Consider the following 20,827-nt stretch of genomic DNA (forward strand, 5'->3'; position numbering starts at 1 on the left):
AAACATTGTGCAAGCACTTAATGAGTGGGATCAATTCCAGATCTTTTACCCAGAGCCAGGTTATCTGTCAGGAAGATAGAATGGAGGCTCCACGATCCAGCCACAAGCAACGTGACAGCTTTTAATACAAGTTTTATATAAAAGGCACCTAAAAATAGTTTGAAAGGAACTGTCCCCAGTGGCCCACCCCAGGCTCTCACAAACAAGAAGCAGCAGTGGATGCATCTAGCGGGCTATCAGCTGCAAGCATCCAGCTCCCCTTCAGGCTGGTTAGTAGTTCCCAGACCTTCTGGATGAACACATATCAATTACTTCCACAGCTCTGTATACCCACACCAAAACAAAATGACATTCATAAATGTGACTAGTTAGCTGCTGATACTGTTTGAGAGTTACTGATCATGGGTTTGTCTGGAAGCAAAGACAGACACGACAATGAAGTGACAAAGCCTCTAAGCACTGCTTGATGTTTACTTGAGGAACTGCCTCACAAACCTTACCTGTGCCAAGGGTGCTCCACTTCCTTTTTTTAGCTCTGAGAAGCTCTCGCTCAGTTTTCCTCCCTTGTTACTTGAGTTGCACTTGTAGCATATCCACCTCATCAGGCCTTTAGTTACTGTCCCACACTCTTTACTCAACAGACACAGCGAATGGTACAAGTGGCCACAGCTGTAGAAGAGAAAAGTTTTGCTAGGTCCTTGAAAGAAGGGTGACACAACCTGACAGCTCTACACTGTGGAAGAGAAATCATACTCAGTGGAAAACAAGGCTGCTTATATGTAAATACAGCTCAGTAGTATATACACTCCCTTCATACCTCCACCTCCTCCTGCAATATTTCTAGACTTGCAAAGGTAACAGTAGATGTCCATTTGCTGATACAGCTACAGATCATAATACCAAGGTAATAGTGATCTTATTTAACAGCCACCTGGCCACAGACAGGAATATCAGAGATTCCAACTAGGGACAGAGTCAGACCTGCAGTAGATCCAAGATGTACAAATACAGGCAAGGGAACCCCAGGTGCTGCAATTGTACACGTTGTATTTCTGGGAGAGATGACTGATAACCTGACAGCTTACTGAACAGCTCTCACTGAATTGTAAGACAATTCTTTCCAGCAGAGACAGAGCTGGCTGCATGTAAAGAAGGCTGGCTCTGATAAGTTTGATTAGCCAGCCTATTTACAGTGCAAGGGAGCAGGGAGGGATACATGCTCACAGGAATACACAGGATTACTTGTGCAAGTCAAAAGACCAGTAGTTGTTTGTGCCTTTTACAGCTGCTAACATGATCACAGCTGTGACCCTATACCCCTTAACTTTACCTGAAAACAATGATTTCATCAGCAGTTTCTTGCCTTCTTTTGTACTGCTGTAGACAAATGCAGCAGTAATCCTGCTTTGGGGTAAGCCCTCTAGTGACAGAAGCTCTTAGATTACACAGGGACCAGTGGAGATCATGGTTGAGAAGATTCGTAGTTGTCTCTAGAAGGGTCTGTGTGGAAGATAATATATAGAATAACTAGGTCATTTTGTCACCTCCAGACTGCAGAAACTTTATAGTTATTGATTCTTCACAACAAGCAGCTTAGCAGATCACTAACAGCAAAACCAACCCAACAAAATTGCTTCTCTTTATGTATTCTAGCCATTGTCCTCAAAATTGTCCTTTTACCACATGTGCATGGAGGCAATACCCTTTCAGTCATAAATGGGTCTTCTACTGATTTTTGTCAAAGACCATTAAGAGATACATGGTAAGCTCATTTTGTCATCTTCCATAGCAGACCCTCCCTTTACCCCCCCCCACCTGGTAAGCCACTGCTTACATCCCCCATTTTAGGGGAAAAGTGCTGATAAAAATCAAAGCCCGAATGCACTGCCACAATAAAATATGAAAACCACACAGAACTTCTCATCTGCTAGATCTTCCCAACTCAGATTTCCATTCCTGAAGGTCAAAAGCAAAATATCCTTGGTTTTTAGCAGTCAGTGCTTTTTTCAGCAACAACAGGTATCAGGCAGTGGTGCTCTGTTCTGTGATCTATGAGTGCTCTGTCGCAGCAACTCAGAAAACATTACAGAGGTTGCACCAGCTGTACATGCAGCCTGTACCAGACAACTGCCAGGCAACAACAGAAGACCTGTCATGCTGCTCAGAGCAGTCCTTTACCAAGAACCCAAACAGAGATAATGGCTTTTTATGTTCAGTCCTTCACAGTAAAGCTATTTCCCATTTTATTGTTCAATTGCATGCTCCTGCATGGAGGCCTGAGCCATAGCTTGGATGGTAGTGCCATATGGTAGGCAGGATGAGGGAGGGTGAGTTTGGAAGAAGACTCTACATTCTGTTATAGGGAAAGAGAGTTTTAAAAACTGTTGAAGTTTGGACACTGCCTGAGATTTGAGACTGGACAAAGGAAGGCAGGAATGAGACAAAGGTGAAATCTCATCAGGTGACAAAGGAAGTGCAGCATTGCCGTTGGGAAGTGGCAAAGCAGCCCAATTAAAAAAGCTTTTATTTAAAACCACATAAAAAGACAAAACATACTGGGCTTTAGCTTCTAAATCCCTAACTGCAGGATGAGCTGGAGAAAAAGCAGATGTTTATCCTTTCAGTACATTAAACAGAAAACTGAACTACAGGGGTGTTCACCATGTACTTGTCAGCCCCTTCACTTGCAATCTGTTTGTGAGCAATGCAAACTCATTCCCCTTCCCCCAATCACACAAACATGTCACTTTCACATCCATTTGCTTTCCTTTGCAGAGAGAAATGGAAAATAGAGTAGAGGGCTAGATAGCTAAAAGTAATCCCAATACACAGCAGTGGACAGAGCAAAAATGCATGCAACTTACTTGTTCATAGTTAAAAGTGTCCAGCATTCCCAGGACAAGTCCTTGAATTTCTCCAAGTTTCCCTTTTCCATAAACTGGATCCTGCATGAAGAAATGAAAAGCAGCAGTTGAATCACAGGATGTGATCATTTTGGCTTTTTTTTTCCCCCTCCAGGTTGGCATTGCAAACAGGCACACGGGCAAAGCATTGGAAGAGGGGAGAGGGAGAGACTTCTGCAATGTCCTCCCCTCCTGCCAGGCCCCATTGCACAACAAGAGAGCAGGCTTCTGCTAATGGGTGTATTGGACCATGCCAGAAAATACCTCTGCCCAGCAACTAGCACAGCCAGAGTTTGCCAACAGCTCCTAGTGTCCACCAGCACTAGGGTCTCCTGAGCAGAACTGACCCTGAAAATCTCTCCACACAGTTGCAGAGGTGCCAGCCCCTACCAATGTGCAGTGTGGTATCATTTCCAACATGCATGTGCCAGGAACAGCTTCCTCCTATTTGCCTTTACAGCAACAGCATGATTGGACTAGAAAACTGCACAGTTTCACTGAGGAAGATGCCCTGCAAGCTGTTGGCTAACCAGCTGGGATCCAGCCCATCTTTGTGTCCTTAACATAAACAGCATGGAAAAGGTGCCAGGTTAGTAGCAGGATCTGCCACTGACTATTGCAGTGGTACTGATCCACATTGTGTAGCCCTGTGGCCTCAAAAGTCTGATGCACAGAAAAGCAAAGCTTGGTCCTCCCCACCCCAAACTGGCACCAGTGAGGCACACACATGCCTATAATCAAAACAAGCCTATTCAGGAACACCTCAAAAGAGGATCAGGGGAATTCATCTTTGTGTAACACGCAAATCCCTGAGGCTGACAGCCAGTCATTGAATTAGACAAGAAAAAAACTACTTTGCCCTGCTGGGAAGTAGGGAAGGATAGTGGGGGAGGCCTTCTTTCAAGAAGCTGACTGATGGAATAGGCAAGACACTAGCAAAAATAGACTGGCAAGATGTGAAACTAACGAGAGAGTAGAAAAGTGATGAAGACACAATGGAAACAGAAACAGAAGGAGTTGGATGAACAAGCTCTAGATGAAATGAATGAGAAAAAGAGCAAGGCTATTCCATGCTGGAACTGAGAGCAAGGGAGAGAAAGGAGAACCAAGAGTGCAAAAGCAAGTTGACAAATATGACTAAAGTAGCATAGAAGTTACACTGCAAGATACCCAGAGAGATCACCAAATCAGTAATAGAAAGTAAGTCACACAATTTTTGAACAACAGCCTTCAGAGGAAATGTGACAGGCAGAAACGCCAATGTTCAAGCCTAAATAAAAACAACACTGAGTGATAAAGGAAATAGCATTTGAGATACCTCCTCCAACCCTCAGTCTCCCAGCCCTTCCGGCTCACTCCCAACATCCTCATGACGTGCTGTGGTATGGAATACCTCTTTGGTCAATATAGCATGAGGCTCACAAAGTCCTTGGCCAAACCAAAACATCCTTGTTATAGCTCTGTTCCCGAGCTGAAAGTCAAAACACTGCACTGCACCAGCTACCAAGAAGGGGAAAAATGACTGCTACTGCTGAACCCAGGACAAGTCAAAATCAGCTCTAGCTTTGGAATATACAAAAGAGCTCAATATACTGCAGAAGCTACTGTTTAACTAGGTGAACAGTACAGACACAAACACCAAGTTTTCTTTCTGCATGCATAATTTAAAAGCAACAACATAGAAAGTACACTACACTGAGTCACCATATGAATTATGGAGGGCAACAGGGAACTCAGGACATCCAACACAGCACGTACATGCTTCATAACATAGAGCAAGTTATTTTTGCATTCACCAGATACTTTTCTAAAGCTCTCAAGTATATGGCCAAGGAAACTCAAGCAGGTAACTCACAAAATGTACAGGTGCAACCATTTACATACAGATACTCAAATTTCTCAAGCCACAAGTGGACACGTTCAAAGCAACTTGTTTCTTGCCTGGGTAGAAATAAAGGAGGAAGAGAAGTTGTGAAGAAGAGAGAAGGAGAGCTGCCTACCACTTTGCAGAGGAGGAACCTTGAGTCTGAGGAGCAACTTTCAGTTCCTCATTTTTCTCAAGTCACACTAGATGATCACTTAAAAAATGGCAGGTAGGAAAAGAATGGACTTTTCTCTAAAGAGGAGGCATGTGGCCTAACAAAGTCTTATACCACGTGAAAGTGGTAGAGTTCATGCAGTTGTAATGATTTCTTCCAATTTGCTGGTTTCAGCCCACACAAAATTTACCCTCACAAGAACCCTGTGGGATCAATTACTTTCATGGAGGAATATGTTTCATTAATTTCACGTTATAAAATTTGTCTCCCTTTGGAACTTATGCACGCTCCAAATACACTGTATGAGATGGCACATTAGTAACAGTCAGTTGCACCAAGCCAGGAACAGATCACAGCTACAGCTTCCAAGCTGGTATTTCCCTGGGAACATGGCAACTCTCAGCATGCTAAACCAAAGCCAAACTTACTGCCCAGGAAAAGTCCACTAATCAGGAACAGCTGGCAGGTATCCAGATGCAAGCCAGAGGTGCTCATTCACTTTCAGCCAGTTCTGTCTCCTTTATTCCCAATTTTTTCCCAGGTCCAGGAAATAGCATTTTCTTTGCAAAAGCTCTTACAGAACTGTGCTAATAAATGCACTATGAACTCAGAAAACACATTCACTTGCAGCTTGTCCCATCTGGAAGGGGACAGAAGCAACTATTGTATCCAAAACTAATTCCCAGTATTGACCTTCAGGACTGGAAAGAAAAAAAAAAAGGCAGAGCCCTAAGCAGAGATGGAAAAAAAATCAAGCAAAAGCTTTCTGGATCTTACTGCTTCCAGTCTGGAACAGTTTTTAGAGATTCCTTCCTTCCTTCCCCACTTTGGGATTCCTACAGGTGGAGTTTAAGTTTCTGGCTTCTCCAGTTCTCTTTTTTGTAGGAGGCATCAGCTGCATCTACTTAGAAAGCATTCATGAAGGATTACAGCTTTGTATGGGAATTAACACTCAACCTTTCAGCCCTCTTCAGACAGCATTCACATCCTTAATGACATGGAATTTTTCTTAATGCTCAAGAGGATTCCTCTAGTATCTTCCCTAATAAGGTTATTTCAGATTTCTTATTTACAACTTTACAACTTTATTAAGGATGAGCAACTACATAACTGTATCAATTATTATTTCATGTGACTTCAATTCTATCAAGCTGAATCAATACACTGTAATAGGCAGATGAGAGGAGCCTGCCTATTTTCCGTGAGAGCTGTGGAGTCTGCTCATAGCCCTGTGCAAGGTGCCCTTCAGCAAAGCATTTTGGTTGCAAAGTTAACATTTGCATAAGGAATAATCTGTAAGGAATTAAGCGCAGAAGAGGAAGAAAAACAGCCTGCTAAAATTGGAATACTCTTAATTCCTTTTCAGAAAAGGCAAGATAATCTACCTCAGTTCACTGATGTCATCCACCTTAGAAAAAATCCCCCAGTTAATTCCTGGGCAGCTGCTCTACCTTCCAGGCCTGCAGCTCCAGTGCATCTATGCTCTACCACCAAGACTCGACCTCTTGGAACAGCTTTTGAGGTCATTTTTAGAAAAGCACTGCTTATAATTCTGAGTTCCACAGAAGTGCTTTGGGGGCTTGGGCAAGGCTATATGTCTCCAGGGCCCAGAAGAGCTGGTTTAAGAATTTTACTTAAGGTCACAGTTAAAGCGGCACATCAATAACAGTTTGAACAAGGCCCTGTGTACTGCTCAGAGCTAAGACAGAGCAGTTTGACACCAGAGTTCAGAATTTTACTCTTTTTCAGTGAGCAACTACATAGCTCTGCAAAAGGAATACCCACACAAATAAAGATCTTTCTAGCTGAGAATGCTGTGGACACAGAGTGTTTTGGGGAAACACCATGTATGCATGCCATGTTGTGATTCTTCCCGGCAGGGCAATTAAATGCCATTCCCAGATAATCCAAGGAAGCGGACTTCAGGGCACACTACACACAGAGGCAAAAATCCAGTGCTCCCAGCTGCCTAACATGGGGGGAGTTTCTCTCCTGATCCCAAGCATGGCAAAGGTTCAGAACCCCTGAACATTCGAGCTAGGCACTCAAAGACATGGCCTCAGAGTAAGACGCAGTCATCACCACTTCCGACATCATCTTCCCAGCTGAATTCCAAGCAACATTCTTCCAAGGGCCAAGCTGTGCATAAAAATAAAACCCAAAGAAAAACTCCTACGGGCATCCAGTCCAAGCCCTGAAGCGATAGTTTAATACAACACAGCTACACACAACCTAACGTGACCTAGAGCAGTGAATTCCCAGAAATACAGATACAAAGGTTGATGTAAACAGAAATCACACCTGTGCCAGGGGAGGTTTAGATTGGATATTAGGAAAAATTTCTTCAGAGAGGGTAATCAGGTATTGGAACAGGTTGCTCAGGGCAGGGGTGGAGTCACCTTCCCTGGAAGCATTCAAAAACCATGTAGGTGAAGCCCTTAGTGACATGGTTCAGTGGTGCTCTTGGCAGTCCTGGGTAATGGTTGGACTTGATGATCTTAAAGGTCTTTTCCAATCTAATTGATTTTATGATTCCATGAAATGTGTGATTTAAGCACAAGAATAAAGGGTTAAATGAATGGTGTGTTTTGTTAACAAAGGACACTGCCCAGCTGCAAAGCTGAGGACAGTGTCAAGCACTGAAAGCAGCAGACTGATAAGAGCCCAGCACAGACAAGATCTCAGTGGAAAACCCCATGTCCTAATATGAAGAGGATGACAAGTTCGTAGAATATCATTTTTCTGTTAGCCCAACAGGAGAACAGATTACAACCATGTGTTTCAAACCTAGGTTCCAAACAAGGGAAAACAAAATGTGCAGTTATCTGACCTATGATTTATGGAAGCCTAAGTGAGAATAAGAGGCAAAATTACACTTTATAACAGCCAGTAATACCTCCCAGATGTGTTATCTTCACAGTGGTCTCTGTTTTGCCCCTCACCCCATTCTGGTAATTCTCAACATAACCCAGGAAAGCCTTGCTGTCAACCTCCCCACTTATTCATTCACAGCTTCTGTATAATATCCTGCCTACATTAGACATCAAACAAAGCCCAATAGGAAACTGCATCTAACACCCCAGTTCAAACTAGATGAAATAAGTTATTGAAGAGCCATTAAGTTTGCTCGACACTTTCTACCTTTGATAAAACCACATTTCATTTGATCATGCTTTCTATCCATTCCTTTAGAACATGTTTCACTGTCTCTAACTGTGATTTTTTTCCAAAATCCAAAGTTGTGCATAATATTAAGATCAAACTAATAGGTTGTTAGAGCTGTGTGTTCACCTTGTGAAGCCTTACGACTTCTTCTACATTTTTTCTTATCTGTAATAGAAACTCTGAAGTCATTCAACACTTTCTCAACCTTTCAATCATTCTACTCTGCAATGCAGACAACTTTTTTAATTGGTTTCCTGCATTTCTCAAGGTTTGCTATTAAATCCCACCTCATCTTTTGTCTATTTTGCAAATTAACAAATCAAATCTGCTTGTGATCACTCAACCCGAGATCCCATTTTGAAATCAGCTCTTCTATAAAATGTTTGCTGCTGACAAATAATACATTGCACTGTCAATCAAAATGGCCTGGTTGTGATTTCTTTCTCTAAAGCCTATAAACTTTGCCTCAAAACTCTCCATCCCATAGCCTTAGCTAAATAACTTGCAACAAATTTAGTTCCAAGTTCTGAGAAATTCATAGTGCCTTTGTCCCTAAAACTGCCGAGTTTCAGTTCAAAGTAATTGCAACTTTTGAGATAATATTTTATTTGGTTTGCAGGTTACCTCAATTAACTTCTCACAGGTTTGTGTGTTCCCCCAAGTCTCCTTAGAGCATCAATCTCCCAGGTCTTTCTATCAGCTTTTCCAACTTATATCTCACCAACTTTCACTGAAATACTCTGAACTACACAAGTAGCTAATCTGATCTTTAGTGACCTGGATATTGCTCTTCCCAAGAACTGAGTGGCACAGTAAAAGCTTCTTCTCTTCACAAACTCACCTGTAGAATTCTCTGCAGAATTGAAGGAAGAGCAATAAATGCAGCCATGTTGTTCAGCACTTGCATTGTCAAACTCTTCAAAGCTGAAACACCACACATAAAAGCCACCAGCAGTTCATTAGGATTCAAGGAGTAAAGAGAGATCTATCTTACAGATTATAAGAGTTTCATTTCAGCTCATGTTTTCTCATTTGAAAACAACTTCCATCTTTTTATTTCTGCATGTTTTGCACTAAGCACACACGGCTTTCTGCATCAGAAAGTATAATTAAAAGGTTTCGATATCACAATGCCTCTCCATTCCCGTCCCACACCCCACCTACAGTAAATATTTTGAGACTGACTTTGCAGCACTGTCATCCACTTTTCCTACTGCTACCAAAACCCAGTTTGGATTCCTTGGCCATGTTATAGCCCCACAGACTCTAAAACTTCCTAGAATTGATCTTTGCATGAATCTTGTTCTTCGAATCCCCAAATTCCCCAAAGAGCCAGTACTCAGATATGCATGGACCCAGCAATTCAGCTTCTTTGTGGGGATAATTAGCCAGTTAGAGCAGCTTGAGAAGTATATACACTAGGAATAAAAACAAAATAGTTATGCAGGATCCAAGCGTATTATCCCCTCATCATTTCTCAGTCACTTCAGATGATTACTTTTCTGCAGGCATTAGCTCCCCAAAATAGATAATCTAGGGGACATTCTGAATTTAGAGGAAAAGATGAGTTGAGGGAAAAGGAGTGCTTTTTGGGGGGATTAATGATCTCTGCAAGACTACCCCCAGGGGTCCAGATGTAGCTAACCATCACTGCAAGGTAATAATGATGCAAAGAGGACAGACAACATGATAACCACCACACTTCCTTGTAATAGGCTGTGACCCTTAACCACACACAGCTATAATCAGTAGGAAGCATAATGCTGGAATGGACCAAAAGACATTATTCTGTGTCAAGACCACACTATCTAAGCTCATTTTTAACTAGTCTTAAGCTTTCCATAAAAGGAGGCTTTTCAAGGTATGCTGCTGACACCCACAATAGATTTAGGGCACTAGAACTGGAGCAGAGAATTTAGCTAGTGTATTCCAGTTTCACTGGTTTTATATACAATAGACAGGTACGGGGATAGTCATACAAAAAGGCTGGGCATGGAAGATGACAGTTTATTAAGTCAGAAGCTCATAAAGTGTAGACTGCAACCTACTTAAAACCTAGAAAGCCTTTGTATGTGCTGTGCACCTTGGCTTTTTCAAAGAGACCATCTTCAGTGGAACCAACTTACTTAGAGAATTTTATGGTAGGGTCCATTTTTCACTCAACAGAAAAGCCCAAAACCAACCAAACAAGAAGTACCTGACAGACAGCTGCAGCCTACCAAGCACCCAGCCTGAGCTCAGCCCTATAGTCACTGCAGTTGGGATCTGCTGCGAAACCAGAAAGTTAAGGAACTGAGTAACAAATCTGCTTTTCTTCTATTCAGTCAGGAGAGGATAACAGACGGCACACACATTTTCATTAATATCTGGGGTCACAAAAGCCAAAATACTTACATTCGGAGTAACGACACTGTGAAGAACCAGACAATTTCTGTGGGGACATCATAGCCTCTAGCAGGGGAAACCAGAGGGCCTGAAATAATTGAGTGCAAGGAAAAAAACATTAAGAACACAGAGTACTAAAAATGAACTGTGAGCAATGTGCAATCCATTTCCAAAGACTCAGTTACACATTCTGAAGAACACAACTACATTTCCCATGCTTGAAATGGAACAGAACTGAAGCATGTTAACATAACCTCAGAGCAAAGCACTTTGGGATCTGCTTTCAGTCTAGACTGCTCATCTTAGACCAAGATAGTGTTTGATGGAGGCCTACGCACAGAAGACCTTTGACTCCCGTTTCTCCCTCTTCTCCATTCTCATCTGTTTCTTACTCGAACTGTGACAACAATCTTCTTTTACTTCATTCAGTCCCCAACTACTTCTCCATGTGAGATGCAAACGCTCTGCTGTAGACACTGCTTACAGAAGAGGAAGCACAGTAAAGGGATCCCAGCTGGAAAGGGGTATCTAAATTCTGCAGGCAGTATACAGGAGTTGTGAAAACTCACATAAACTTGTAGTGGGGAAGCCAGTCCTTCATATGGTGACCAGAGTCAAATCTTATTTGGGCATCAACATTCCAGCAGGTGGAACAGGATCCAGAGTGAGAGCAAATTCTAACTCAAATCTATCCAACTAGGCAGGTGGGCTATAAGGATGCTGGGTGTGCACACAGACACCTCTTCAGTAAAACACAGCAGCTATCTGTTTCACAATAAAATAATTTAAAAGAAGAAACTGAGTGGGTCACCTCATACACTGGACAGAATCCTTGATTTCCAGACATGCCACCTCTTCAGACCCAGTAATAATATTCTCAGTTTTGAGTTCAGCTACATAAGTTATGCATAATCTTAGGAGTCACTGCCTTCTGTCACTAACGCTGGTAAAATGGAAACGCAACCACAGTACAAGGAAACAGGCAGACCCAGCTCTCTCTGTAGGAGCTCAAGCAAGCTCTATTGTCTCCACCCCTGAAAGAGCAGGCTGACATTACGTTCAGTATTTTTGAACATATTCGAAACAGCAGTATTCTGCAGTCACGGTGACAGCAGGATCAGCTTTGTGCCACCATAAAGTTGGCTCAAAGCTTATTATGCCTTCCTTAGTGTCTGATTGACATTCAAGCCAGAATTTCAACTAGAGCTAAAAAGGGGAAAGGATGTTGTCTCATCTGTGTGTCATCAGTGTTCACTGCTGACATGCACTTTATTTTGTGCTTCACCCTTACAAATGAGGATTTCTCTCTTGTGGGTCTAAAATCTGCAGCACTGCAAGAACACCACAAGGCGGAGGAAAACAATGACTGCTTGAGATATACCAGTATTTAATAGACAGGGAAAGAAATAAGTACGTGAAGAAAAAGGTTCAGGAGATGCAGAGGACTTTATTGATTTTAGTGATGCATTTTTTTTATTACCTTACCTCTCGCTGTTGCTGGTCTAAATTGTGTGAATTTCTCTGGCAAAGGGCAATTGTTTTCATTAAGGTATCTTCAATATTTTCTAGCAAGGTGAGTTCAGCTGAGCCTAAGTTTTGGGGGGGGGGGGAAAGAAATTGCAATTATAAACGCTGTTAAATATGTTAATTCCCAATCACTCTGCAAAATAAAATCATGCTGTTTATCTAAAGTCTGTTCACTACAGTGAGCAACTAAATTATAAAGACAGGTCCTGATTTTTAGCACTTTCCTGAGTAGCACAATAAATTTGCATTTCATGTAATCAAACAAGGAAGATCTTAGCTGTGGTTTAGGATACCAACAACAAATATGGAAACTGCATTTAATTAATTGTCCATGAGTCCATGGGCTAGTGAACAGCACACCTGTGCATATGCTTACTTTCTGTCAGCAGAACATTCTTATTTCTCTGAGAAGTTTGCCTCAAAAAAAGCAACTTCCAGATGTCTCTCATCGCTGTTCATATATAATGCCTGCTATAGCTCAGTAATGAGTTTGAATGGATTCTAACATAGGAAATATGTCTGGTAAGCCAGTAAGAGTACCAGTCACAACCAAAAAAGCTAAGAGGGCAGCTGACCACACACACACAAAAAAACCCCCATCCATCACAGCTTGTTCTAGATCTCCAGCAAGATCAGAGCAAGTGTAAGGAAGTGGCATCAGAATAACTACCAGAGCCATGTGAATATAAATTTAAGCAAATGTCGCTGCAGTAAGTAGACACCTGAGCCAGGATCTCATTATGCCAGGTGTCAGACATATGCACTTTACATTTTTGTATTTATCTCTTTCTAAGAGCAAATGGAATTTAACTTGATAACTCTTACTTTCATCATCTTGTGTAAGCATCAGCAACTTGCTCTGCAATCGCTGAAACAAAAGAGAGAACTTGGAACAGTAAACTTGCAGAATCTTGACAGAAGCATTTTTACAAGATGTGGTTACAAAGGCTCACCCTCATTTTCTTCCCCAGTATGACTAAACATAGCATAAATGTCTTCCAAATATGGAAAGGAAAACAGGAGCTGAAAGATGATTTTTTTGATTACCAAATTTCAGCATATGTTATGTCCTAGATGTTTAAAGATGTGCCAGAAAACGATATTGTTCTGCTGAGTCTGCAGACAACTCCTATTGTTATTTGACAAAAGGCAAATGCTTCCACGGATTCCAGTGGGAATAAATTAAGAAGCAATGACAACATCAAGCCATCATGCTGCTGGCATGTCATGCCATGCTGGTATGTCAAGAGTGCCACGTTCAGGATATCAGTGTACTGTACCTCAAGCATAACCAAAAAGGCACCATGGATATCTCCTTTCTTCTCCAGTAAATATGAAGAAGCTTCATGGAGCTGATGTTTCTGGGTTATCTGAGTTAAAAGGGAAAAAAAAACAAACAAACAAAAAAGGTAAATGTTTGTCTTGGGAAGCTTGCCAGTGTTTGTTTACTCCACAAGACAGTGACAACCAGATGGCCAGAAAGGAATGTCTTCCCATGTGTTCACAGGCACCTTACCCAGCCAGAGCAGCATGCCTACTTCCCATCATTACCAGCTCTGCTGGGTTTATTTCTCAACCTGCACTATTGCTACCATCAGCATTAAAATCTTTAAATAAAAATCTGTAAATCAAAATCAAGGACAGATTATCATCAAGATTTTCATAAAGGAAGGAAATGGTTGCTCTCCCAGCGCTAGTCAGATTTTGGTAGTTTTACTTTCCAAAAAACCCAGGCCCATGATTTCATACCTTCAATATATCAACCAACATTAACACAGCCAGCCTATATTCTGCAGTTACTTAGTAGCTTCAGAGCACTAATGGCCTTTTGCTTATTAGCCCTAAGACTAAACTCAGAAACAGTACATTAATTATAGCTAACCATGCTGCAGGAGAGCAGTTTAGCAGCTCGAAGGGACAAACAGCATTAGAAATGGAGTGGAAGAGTATCCAGGAGCTAAGCCACAAAGTAGGCTAAAGTACTTTTACAGTTCTATGATTCAACTGTAAAACAGCTGATATGAATGCTTCCCCTAGCCCTTGTCCTTATACTTGTCTTTCCTACCTGGATGGTTTCTTCCAATCTGCAGTATTCCAGAACTTTAAGTGTCTCCAAAACCTGGCCTGGGCTGTACTGACACAACAGCTCAATGAACTGCTCAGTGATGCTGGGTGATAAGTGTATCAGTTCTTGGTTAATACCTTCTCTGTAATAGAAAAGCCACAGGAGACTGAAGTCAAATTCCAGCTCAGAAATTTGGCTGGAAAGAGTAATTTCTTATTCAATCATGTGTTGTCTTTTTCTCCCTAACACAGATGCAAAAAATCTGTGGTTTTAAGAGAAAAATTACGCTTTTCCACTAGTTACTGGTGCTGGAGGTCTGTTAGCAGGTATTTCAGTTGTTTACAGCATATTCTATTGATGCTTCAGTATAAATTAGACAATCAAAGACCCCTTATAAGAAAGATATCAGCACAGACACATCTTCAGCAATTCTATTGGAAAGGGGTGCAAAGAACTCACCTAAATTCTTCCAGCACCTAGTATTCATGACTTGATGAGCAAACTGATCTTTCCCTTAATCATTTCACTCAAGAAATGCAGAGGAGAGAGAATGGAAAGAAACCTGGACATTCATAATGTTAAAAACTAAGCAACAGTCTTGAGACTTGCAGGTCCTGCAACGTGACTATGGTCATCTTCAACATAACCATGCCAACCATCTCCCCTGCCAGAATCTACATGCTCTTTTGTCCTGGGTTCAGCAGTAGCAGTCATTTTTTCTTCTTCTTGGTAGCTGGTGTAGTGCAGTGTTTTGACTTTCAGCTCGGGAACAGAGCTGATAACAAGCGATGTTTTGGTTTGGCCAGACTTTGTGGGCCTCATGCTCTGCCAGGGAGGAGGGGAAGCCAGGAGGAAGCAGAGACAGGACAGCTGACCCAAACTGACCAAAGAGGTATTCCATACCACAGCACGTCATGCCCAGGATGTAACTGGGAGTGAGCCGGGAGGGCCGGGAGACTGCAGGGTTGGAGGAGGTATCGGTCGGAGCTTGGTTGGGCCTGGGGGGGCGAGATTCTCTTCCCTTGTTATTTCCTTTATCATTATTATCATTGGTGGTAGCAGTAGTGATCTGTGTTATAAGTTACTAAACTGTTCTTATCTCAACCCGTGGGAGTTGCATTCTTTTCGATTCTCCTCTCCGTCCCTCCGGGAGCAGGGGGAGGGCAAGAAAGGGGGGGAAGTGAGTGAACGAGTTACCTGACTGGGTTTAAACCACGACATCTTTCCTAAAAGGAAGAGATAACCACTGGCTTCTCACAAAACCTAGCACAAGTGACCCTTGCAAGTGTCATGGAGAGCTAGTCAGTGAGAAGAGCCATCGTAACAGAACCTAAAAGTTTAGCTATCTGTTAGTACACTTATAGACCCAGAACACTGTGTTGCTAAGGAAGCTAATATGGGTGGTAAAATACACAAACATATACTGCAAACAGACATGCTTCACTGCGTTGTTTTTTTAGAGTTAAAAAACGGTAAGAGTTTAAAATGGAAATGTAGCAAAAGCTGTGAATAATGAGCTAAGCAATACCACATTCTCCATTTTCTGTGGTTGCTTGTAAGTTACAAACATATGGACATTTGGTTTTAATTTCCCCAGGCAATTCCTGTTAACCCTGTTTCCTCCCTTCCCCCTCCTTTAAAATAAATCTCTAGCTAAATTAAATGGGCCAAATTAATCCCTAATGCAATTCCACCAACCAGGATAGTTACACTAGTATGATGAGTCTTGTCCACATATGATCAAGCAATCATTCATTTGTGGTTGAGACATTAAAAGCTCATTTATTGCTCTAAGAATTTTGTTCAAAAAAAACATATAAGCACTTCAATTGACTTGAGAGACAGATGTTTTCAGGAGAATCTCATCACTGTCTTATGTATAGATATACTGAAAACTATACGTTTATGTGCAGATTAGGTCATGCATAGCAAGATTTCTCCCTCCGTCCATATCTCTCCCAGGATACAGTTCTGCTCATTTCAATAGGTCTTAGAAGCTGACAATCTCAAAGCACTGAAAACAGACCACAGGACCTGAAGTGTTATAAGAAACCCTGCAACACTCCAGCAATGTAGCATCTCTACAAAACACTTATTAGCAACACAGTTTAATAAATTAAACCTTGGGCTTCCAGACCTTCCTATCTATGGTGAGTCACTGCCACATGTGAATCCAAAATATTTAGTAGTATTTTGTTCATTTTTCTGTCCAACTGTCCAACTTATCTGTTGCTTATTGAGTATTCTGACATCTACAACCCAGTCAGTATGTGGTTTACCTCCATCACTTGCGGTGCTGAACACAGAATCACAAAATGGTTTGGGTCAGAAGGGACTTTAAAGTTCTAACCCCTCTGCCATGGGAAGAGGCACCTTTCACTAGACCAGGTTGCTCAAAGTCCCATCCAGCCTGGTCTTACCATATCTTACTGCAGTGCAGAGAATTAGTTGATTTTGGAACTCAGAGGGAAAAAGGAACTTTCCTAAGACACATATGGCCCAACAAGCCAAGCCACGTGGCCTCATGCAACTTACTGAACATCAGTCTTTGGGGCAAAAGTGGAGATCTTTCAAAAGATCAGATACAGAAAACTGCTTCCTATCACTGGCTTGAACGTGCATGTGTTGCTTTTGATTACAAAATAACTACAGGAGAAATGACTATATTTAGCTCTAAATGTGGTAGAGTTAAATTAGATACATTTATTGCTCAGAGATTATGGAAGCCACTCCATGCATAAAATTAAAATCCAGGTTAATTACTACCTTCACTGGGTCTCACTTGCTGCAAGTGCTATCATAGCATAAACAAAGCCCTACTTTACATGCAGTTAAGGGATCATTTCTGCTTAACTATTCAAATTTTAAAAATTATTCCGTTACTAAGTCATCCCATTTCTCTTCTCTAAAACCCAACCAAGATATTTACTTGGCAAAATTCTAATTTTATTTTGACTTGTAAGAAAACAGGTATGGAAGTTAACACCTTCCATACAAACATGGTATGAAACTCAAAAAATAACAAAATAATGTGTCCTTTTTTAAAATTTACATCCTAGCAAAATCCCAAAAGTGGTTAATTCCAGGTTCTGGATTCCAAAGCACCCTTTTTATTTCAATTCAACAAGAACTGAAACATTGACATTTGAATTTAGACAGTATTACCTTTTCCTGCCCTTAATCTTCCTCATAAAGCACAATTAATTTGTAGCTAACTGACAAAACAAGACCTCTCCTTCAGCTGCATTAACAATTGCTTGAAAGCAATTGGTGCTGTGCAGATATAAATGTCTTACAAAATACACAAATAAAATCAAGGTCTTGTAGCATCTGAAACTGATTCAACAGAAAGAGAACACTCAGTGCTGAAATATTGAAAAGAACAGGAGCAGATGGAGCAAGCACGTAGTTAAAGAGAAGTTTGCAGTGAAATATGGCAGCAAGTCTGAAATAAGATAAAAATGAAAAATGCCAATAGACCAAAATGCTTTTCTATTTATGCTAAACTTGGGTCCCTTGGTCAAGTAATCAAATAGGTGGGTTGAGAACAGAAACTGCCATTTCTGAGAAAAGAAATGGCAGTTTCAGTCACAGGGTAACCATTTCACAGCCTTCCCAAAGAAGCTGTTACAGTAATGCCCAAACTCCCACCAGCATGGGGGACGTGTCACATTGCATGTACTGGAACCCACACCACTCCCCAGTTAGGAAGCCAGCAAGGGCTCTGCTAAAGGTTACTCCCCAGAACACTTATTTCTGGGCTACCCTACTTGACTTGGGGCAGTTAGAAGAACAAGTCACCTTTTCTAAGCCCTTATCTTGGCTGTAGGCTGTCTACTGATATACCATTTCAAAAGAATTTATTTTAACCCATGTTTTCAAGCTGTAGTTTGGAAGTGGTCCAATTTTCTTACATACCTTGGATCAAGGAGACTCCTCAGAAACTGAAAGAGTAAGAACTGGTCCTGTAAAACAGGAGGAGACAGAGTATTACTATTTTCAGTAATGTGCTATAAACCAGTGATTCCTGAATTATACCCATTGAAGAAGATACTGTTCACAGCTGGTGCCTGCTGAACAAGTTGGTTTAGGCATATGTCTTGTGTAAATACTCAGAGGATAAGTTTGCTGACAACAGCTCTCTTGGATCTTTGAGTACAAGTCATTACTGAACTCCAAACTAAAAACCGCATCGAGTGATGCAACCAGAAACCCAGAGGTCATACATTTTTTATGGCCAGAACTCTACAAACAGGCCAAATAATTTAAATTTAGCAATTCCTGCAGCTGAGTAGTTATCCAGCTATTTTTCTTCTGTTTATGACATAGCAACAACTTACTATTACTCTTAGCAATCATTCCCTTCAAGAATGGCATCCCCACTGTGGAGAAGCACCAGTATCAATCAATAAAGTCGGACACTTTACCTGAAGTTTTGCAATGATGCTCTCAATCTGCTCACTGAAGTGAATGGCTACCAAATCAGCTGCTTTACATGGGCTCAGCAACAGTAATTCCTTCAGAGAGAGAATCACAACAAAAATAATAACTTTTAATTTCATAGGCAGTGTAATTATGCAGTATCGCTGAGTCCATTCATACTGTAACTGCATCTTTGCCTACATGAAAGCTATAAAATTATGAATACCATCACACAAAAAGTTACTTTGAAAAACAAAACAACACATAGAAGGAAGGGTAGTTTTTAAGGCATTTTTGAAAGTCATGATTTTACTACATGACAGGCCTGCTAAGAATGCAAAACTCTTCACACCAATGAGACCACATCTGAGTCCTCAGGAAAGGAAATCTGACAACTGCCTTTCACCCCTGCCAATAAGACATTCCTAGTGTCAACTAAGAGCCAGCAGTAGAGAGGAAACAAAGCCCTCAGTTGACCCCGTTGTATGAACTCAGTTAGCATGAGTCGGGCTTCTCAGTTAGCATAAGTAGAGCTTCAGTTAGCATAAGTAGAGCTTCTCTGTAAGTGGAAAAATACTAGGCCAGAGGGGAGGTTAGCCAGAGATAACTGTGGAGGAAATGAAATTGCAACGTTAGTGATGAAACTGCAATGTTAGCGATGTTAAGAACAGATGTTAAGGACAAAAGACAGGACGTAAAACTGCAGTGTATGGATGTTGAGGTTAGTGCTAAACATAGGTAACTGTTGTAACTTGTATTAAGCAACTTTGCGTAAAGCCCAATCAGAAGCTTGTTGGCAAGGCATGTTAACCAATCAGCGTATAATCAATGTGCGGATTTGTGTATAAAAGATCAATTGCTTGATCACATTGATTGTCTCTGTGCTGTCCACGACTCCCGCGTCTACAGACCCTAGGGCATTTTTCAGTCAAATGGAAACAGTGCTTAACTGGTTTGAACTGAACAGAATCAGAAGTTTATAAGCAGGTTTCCTGTAACTGTTAACTTCAACTGATACCTGTCCAGATGTAACAAAAAAAACAAAAACCCCACTAAACAATTTATTGTCACAAAAGGAAAAAAAAAAATCTTTTTAGATGCCTGTGGGTTTGCCTCCTGTCACGCTTGATCTAAAAGGCTTCATAACATACATGTTTACAAAACCCAGAACATGCAATTTTTGCTCATAATGCTTCCAAATGCATCCGTATTTCCAAATATATGAGAAGCAACTGCTTCAAACCACATTGGCTACCTAGTAACCATTTCCAAAAGCCCCTGCTTACACCTACAGAGGGGAAAACATTGCTTTACTAAACAAAACCAACTGTCACAGTGGTAAAGAAAGAAGCATACATCTGGAATTAAAAAAAAACAATCTGAAAAAGTTACTTAGCACTAACGTGGTCTCCAGGCAGCTGTAGCAGCCACCAAATTCAGCCAATGTTAGGAGGAGACCAGGGTGAAGGGAAGAAAGCAAGCAACAAGGAAGAGTGTGACTACTCCACAAGCTCTTTAAGGAAGACCTATCATAGAAAATGTTTTTTTTTTTTGTGAGGTTTCCAAACTAAAATTTGTCTACTGTATTGTATATTAAACAGCCCTGTGGCGTCTGACCCCACAGATTTACTGCCTGAGCCACCACAGCTCTTAGTTGCTTCCCCAGCATTCAGAAGCACAACTCTTTCATCTCACAAGCCAGGGCAAAGGACCCAGAAGATCTTACCCACATCAGTTCAGAGGAATGCAGAAAGGATGTAGTGTGACTGCCCTAATTTGCTTCTCACTCTGAATAAACCCTCTCTGGGAGGCTGGACTGCTGAAGATAGGACTGACTGGCTGGAGGGAGATGACCCAGCCTCCCTGTAAGTGACTGCATCTCTTGAATCACTCTGACCTTCACAACCTGCCCCGGAGCTTGGGTTTTCATCCTCTCCCAGGCTTGGACAACTTGCAAACATGGTGGTAGAGGCAGACAGCCCTTAAAGGAAACAGGACTGACACAAGGCATGTAGGTCTGAGGACAGGAAGTGACCACCACAAACAGCACTATGATTGAAGAGAAGCCTTAGGCTTTATTTTCAAGATAAACATCAAGGGACAACAACTATGCAGGATGACAGAGAAAAGAAGTGGCACTGATCACAAACCCCACTTTCTGTCATACAGTCATCAAGGAAGCCTCTGTAGTTTCAACTAAAGAGTTCAGTTTGCTGCTTTCATACCTCAGCAGATGAAAGGTCAGTTGTTCCAAGACCTGAAATCACACCACTGCCCTAGTAAAATCTTATTTATTATTTTAAGTCTTCTGAATGTCTGAG

The 20,827-nt window shown here is 41.4% G+C and overlaps 1 protein-coding gene across 4 annotated transcripts in view; it reads right to left on the bottom strand.

Moving 5' to 3' along the window:
- Window positions 1–20,827, bottom strand: part of VPS8 (VPS8 subunit of CORVET complex) — a 76,000-nt gene that overhangs the window by 12,339 nt on the left and 42,834 nt on the right. For all 4 annotated transcript variants that reach the window (XM_062606457.1, XM_062606458.1, XM_062606459.1 and 1 more), the window contains 11 exons: window positions 18,512–18,601; window positions 18,003–18,049; window positions 14,085–14,226; window positions 13,300–13,389; window positions 12,845–12,887; window positions 11,978–12,081; window positions 10,502–10,580; window positions 8,949–9,031; window positions 2,865–2,945; window positions 1,331–1,500; window positions 501–669 (listed from right to left, as the gene is read on the bottom strand). In XM_062606457.1, the coding sequence (XP_062462441.1) occupies window positions 501–669; window positions 1,331–1,500; window positions 2,865–2,945; window positions 8,949–9,031; window positions 10,502–10,580; window positions 11,978–12,081; window positions 12,845–12,887; window positions 13,300–13,389; window positions 14,085–14,226; window positions 18,003–18,049; window positions 18,512–18,601 (1,098 nt within the window). The remainder of the gene's footprint in view (window positions 1–500; window positions 670–1,330; window positions 1,501–2,864; window positions 2,946–8,948; window positions 9,032–10,501; window positions 10,581–11,977; window positions 12,082–12,844; window positions 12,888–13,299; window positions 13,390–14,084; window positions 14,227–18,002; window positions 18,050–18,511; window positions 18,602–20,827) is intronic.

This window comes from Pezoporus occidentalis, unplaced genomic scaffold (genome assembly GCF_034315485.1).
Source record: "Pezoporus occidentalis ecotype Australia unplaced genomic scaffold, CSIRO_AGI_Poc_V1 ctg97, whole genome shotgun sequence".
Lineage (NCBI taxonomy): Eukaryota > Metazoa > Chordata > Aves > Psittaciformes > Psittacidae > Pezoporus > Pezoporus occidentalis.